At 43.3% G+C, this 5,452-nt stretch overlaps 1 protein-coding gene across 1 annotated transcript in view; it reads right to left on the bottom strand.

The window, feature by feature from the left end:
• Positions 1 to 2,176: 2,176 nt before the first annotated feature.
• The window catches only part of LOC106821186 (protein EMSY-like), a 9,633-nt gene continuing 6,357 nt past the window's right edge, over positions 2,177 to 5,452 (bottom strand). Inside the window, exons 9-13 of the mRNA XM_014825881.1 lie at positions 5,095 to 5,268; positions 4,406 to 4,595; positions 3,707 to 3,946; positions 2,784 to 2,888; positions 2,177 to 2,271 (exon numbers count right to left, since the gene is read on the bottom strand). Of these exons, the coding sequence (XP_014681367.1) occupies positions 2,177 to 2,271; positions 2,784 to 2,888; positions 3,707 to 3,946; positions 4,406 to 4,595; positions 5,095 to 5,268 (804 nt within the window). The remainder of the gene's footprint in view (positions 2,272 to 2,783; positions 2,889 to 3,706; positions 3,947 to 4,405; positions 4,596 to 5,094; positions 5,269 to 5,452) is intronic.

Raw genomic sequence — 5,452 nt, 5'->3', positions numbered from 1 at the left:
GTTGTCATTATGGCGGCACCGTTACATTTGCTAGCGCCATGCATGCTTTTTAGTGACATGGGATACTATTCTCTTCCCTGTGCACGCAAACAAGATTTGACCACTAAAACCGATCACTCTACATAATTCATGTAATTTTCATTTTTATTGATCAAGACATGTTGACAAGCGCACATTCTTAAACTCTCGTCTTTCTCTTGCTCCTTCTATTGTGCGTGCGTGCGTTGCGTGCGAGCGATGCGTATGCGGGGTTGCGTGTTGGGCGCATGTGTGTGCTCAAACCACACAACGTCACTCATTGGCACATCACTTACATCACGGCATCCGGTGTCGATTTGAGTTTCACTCCGATTGGGGAGGAGATCTCTTTAAAGCGCCGACGAAGCAGTGAGACTGCGCCGAGCAGGGGGGGAGGGGGGGAATACCACCGTTCCCGGAAATGGTAGGGGACTTTTCCCCCCAAAACTGGGCATTTTGAGGCATTTTAAAAATGACTTTCTAGTAATATGAATGTAGTCAAATTCGTACGAAGATAACAAGAACAAAGCAACAATAATTACATGTAACATTATTACACAATTAAGTGTTTGATTATGTATTAATTTTACAGTTAATGGTTGTTATCAACTAAAGTGAGTAAAGAGCAATATCAGCAGCCATCTCTAATGTCATGTTTACTGCTCTGACATGAAACATACGATAATACTGAATAATTTAGAGACGCTGTACAACGAGGGACTACACTTGTAAGTAGTATTTGATGATGCGGATTGTAAATAATGTGATGGATACAAGCTCTGCTAAATTTATTAACTATAATATTAATTATTTCACTCCTATCATCAGAATCAAACAAACAGAATTGTGAAGTGACTCGTGTATGAGTTCAACTGATACACTTGCTCGAAGTTTTGAAGAAAGCTGCTGAGGCACCATTGTTTTTGTTTGTCAATCTCACATAAATAGCTTCCGCATCTAATGTGCTTGTGTGTGACCGAGCACGTCACAGGCCCTTCTAAAAAAATGATTATATTTGACAATATAACAAAATAACAAATTAATTAGCATCAGGAGTTTTGTCATACAGACGATAAACTATATAGATAATTCTAGAATTGAACCAAAAGCGAGTAAACTAACTAAATAAACTAGATACATCTGTACAACTGGTGACATCCAGCGTCTGGCATATGCAATTTCGACGCCGTCTTCGGGTTTTATCGTCATGCCGAGAGATTAATGTACTGTTCGACTCAAGGAGCGCGAGCAGGAACCGCGTGCGTAATCATAACATGCTCGCAACGGGGTTGTTTGAGACTATAGGGTCCGCATAATTTTGTGTTAAGAATGCGGCAAATAATCACACTCACTATAAAGAATCGGCGGTGCATATATATAATGGGTAAGCTGTGCCTAGTTTGAGGTCATAAGTAGCATCGAAAGGACGTACACAGGTGAGCCTGAGACTGTTCGCAAAAAAGCTGTCCAAATCTATAATGCATTAGAGACAATGTGAATGGCGATTATCAAAGATCAAAGGTTGACATAAAAAATCATGGTAGATCGATTTACCATCTGGCACATGGTTACGACTTGTCGAGTATCAAATTTCGCAACCGTTTGGGTAAATCTTGAGGCGTTCGAGGCGGAGTGAGATACACGTACATGGCCTGCATGCGTCTTCGCGACCTGACGTCAAATACTAGATGTGGGGGAGAGGCGGGCTAAGAACGGCTTCGCGGGCCGCCATCCCACCCCCGCGATCGACACCCATTGCATCCACGGCATTTGTTAAGTCGCGTCATTTTCAATGTGTAGGGTGAGGCCACCGGGCTCGGGGACTGAGCGGCGACAGCAAAACTTTGCTTGGAATTGTGAACACAAGCTGGCACAAAGGTTGTACCCTCGCTTTATGCGCAGTCAATTATATAATTTAACGCTATATGCATCAGGGTGACGTTTTGTAGCAGCCCCCGCGCGATCTAGTAGAAAATATGTGTTAGTCCAACAGAGGGGGTATCTCAAGCGCAGACAGCAGTCAACGCATTTGTATTGGATGACTGTATATATTACACTTCAGGCAAACTGTCAGACACACATACATTCCGAAGCCTCTGTTTGCTCTCAGAGAATGTGTCAAGATCTTGTTGACAGCTTGATTGACGTCGTGTAGATCTTATATGCATGCATCACCGCCAGGGCAGCTGGACACGCGCGGGGAATCTGCGACGTGACGCACATTGATGACACGCGCGGCCGTCTGAGCAACGCCTGCAAAACAACGGTGCGAGCGGTCGGTTAATGACCGGTCGGTCTGGTGACCTGTCAATTATAGGAACAGGCTGGTTATGAGTGACTGGTCGGGTTATAGTAACCGGTGGGTTATAGTGACTGGTAGGTTACGGTGGCAGTGGCTGATCGATCGTCAATTTTGGAGCAAATCGCCCAACACCTAGTGACAAGTTTGCAGGTAACGGTTGGGTATAGTGAGCGGTCTGTTAGCTACACCACGATTTTAGGCTGTCTACATTAGCCTGCCTGAGCCACACAGCACCTTAGAGAACCAAATCAGATCTTGTGGCTACATTTCGCAACATAAGAATAAATCAACAAACTACACAAAGTTCGCTGAATACTGAAAAGTAATAAATATATGCTATAGATCTAGATAAGCTAAGATATAAGTAATAAATATCTAAGCTATAGATAGGTAAAGTTTATCTAAGCTATAGATAGCTAAGATAAAGTCTATAGCGAGTGCTTTGTCAGGCTCTGATATGTACCTCCGCTAGCACTGGCCGTCGTATAACTGGTCGGCTTGGGCAGAATCCTACTCTGACCAGTGGCGATATTTGATGTGGGAATTGTCTGTGTGATGATCTTCACACCTGTAAGAAAGAAACGTGTAAGCAAAATAATATGCTAATATATATATGCAGTGGCTACGCGTCCGGTCATCCATTTCAAAGCTCAGCACAGATTCCCAAATCCACGTCACGATTAGGCCACGTTCTCTTTCAAATCGTTGATTTTACTGGATTTACTATGGCTTTGAAAGTTACAAAAATACATTTTTTGGATAAAATACCTAAAGGTAAGTAATATTTAATTATGGTAAAAACTTATTGTATATTGTTTTTTACTAAAAAAAATATAGTTGGGTTCACATAAGAAATATATGACTAGACGCGTAGCCTGGGAGCTGGGCCTCCGGTAACCGGACGCGTAGCCACGGCCATATATATAATAAGTACTAATACCAAACAACTAACGTGATTAAATCTACTATTGCTTTCAAACAGTCCCTCTCTTTCCACCTTCATCATCTTATACTCAGGTACTAATGTATCATTACCGATTCTAACAGGAAATCAAGGCCATCCCCTTTTTACTCACGCATACACATGCACAAATTCAAACACCCCACCCACGCCCCTTCCTAGTTGTCTACTATACATTAAATCGATTACCTCCCAAACCATTTGGAAGTTCAGGTAAAGACACGTAACTTTACAAACCCATTGGATTTTGGCACGCATAACAAACCTTCACACCAGTGGTGTGAAAGTCTCATAATCTGAGGAGACAATTGGACCTAACTAGACATGCATTTCCGCTCCAGCATAATTAGGGCACCACAATTGGGCACCACAATTGCTTCATGCACATGCCATCGCTCATCCGCTCGCCCACGCAGCCTCCGTACCCGCATCATTCTTCATCTGCATCGCTCCCGGCTTGCCGACGGTTCGCATCTGCACCGTCCTCGTCACCGGCTGTGCCACAGTGGGGGCGCCACCACTCACAGACACGACGCCCGCCGGTCGACCGAGTCCGAGCTTGTGCGCGCTGCTAGGGGGCGTTGCCGGCCGTAGCGGCATTGTTTTCGGCCACGGCCGCGAGACGCTGATGGCGTTGGTAACGTAGGCTGTCGTTGAACTCGTGCCTGTGTGTTGTTTGGAACGTAGATTGATGAGTATTAATGTATCTCAGTATATGATAGACATGCAATATATATATAATACACAAACACATCATACATATATATTATATATAATACATAAATACATCATATATATATATGTATGTATGCATGTATGTATACAGCACATATATTATATCAAATATGAATACATCATGTATATTCATGCACGACGTGTATATGCAAAATACGTTTAATACATGATGCATTACACGACAGAAGAATGAGCGCAGCCAGCATATCCAACGTTGCTACCGACGACAGCATCGCGGAAAAAAACAAGAAAAAAATCATAATAAAAATAAATAAATAAAAAAGATAACAAAAACATAATAAAGTTAAGTTAATAAATAATAAAACAAAAACTAATAAAACCCCTCCCGAAACGAGACACGCGTCGAACGCGCGTGTTGGACAGCTCACCGGTCACGGACATCGTGACGACGCTGCCCGGTATCGTGGGAAGACTGGCCGCCGTGAGCGCTGACACGGGTCGCACGTGACCGGCCGCAGCCGCCGGCGACGGCGTCGTCTTGACTACGGTCGACGACGGAACGCTGAACGATCGGTGGATGACGCTGTTCGGCGTGTTCGAATTCGACACGAGTATCACCTGCGGAAGCAAGAGAAACCGCAAGAGATCAAAAATCGCAAGAAATCAGAGAAATCGCAAGAAACCGCTGGGAAAACAAGGCAGGTTTATCGCGGTTACCGTGGTTACGGTCGCATTGATGTATATATTGTTATACTCCGAGTGCTCGGTGAGTGTGTACTTTGTAAGTTCCTACTCGCTAAGTGCATACTTGGCGAGTGTGTAGGGGGGGCATCAGTATTAGTACACTTCTAGCGACTGATTGCACTGCTGTAATCTCGTTAGTATTAAGGGATACCTAGTTACGATATATACACAGCACCTAATACTGATTATCAGGTGAATGCTATATTAGACTTAGACATGTAATTCCGTCTGCAGTCGAGAATCGAATCAAAGACCTTCGAATTTTAGCATCGGATTATATCCTAAATTGTAAGATCATTCAATAATGAGATAAATCTCAAATACATCGGATGCACTGCACAACTCTGGATTCCCCGTCGATGACATCGCATACCTTCTGCGTCTGCCCGCTGGTTGTCGTGACGATCGTTGGCTTCGTGGGGCTCTTGGTGAGCGTGATCTTCATCGGAGTGAGGCTGGGCATGGACGCCGATGATGACAGCACGCTGGTGTTAGCTGCTGCCGAGCGCATGAGAGCAGTCGATGCCGGAACCTGACTGCTCATCGGCTGTGAAAGAGAAATGCGTGAGCAAATAATATATGCTAATATATATATAATATATATAAATATATATAAATATTAATAATGATATATATATAATATATAATATATACTCATATATATATATAATATATAAATATATATAGTCCGACCTCCTTTATCCGGCCATCCGTTATATCTGGAAATCTCT

Source organism: Priapulus caudatus, unplaced genomic scaffold, assembly GCF_000485595.1.
Source record: "Priapulus caudatus unplaced genomic scaffold, Priapulus_caudatus-5.0.1 Scaffold63, whole genome shotgun sequence".
NCBI lineage: Eukaryota > Metazoa > Priapulida > Priapulimorpha > Priapulimorphida > Priapulidae > Priapulus > Priapulus caudatus.
Note: the sequence above shows the minus strand (reverse complement) of the source record. Positions and strands in the feature narration are given on the sequence as shown.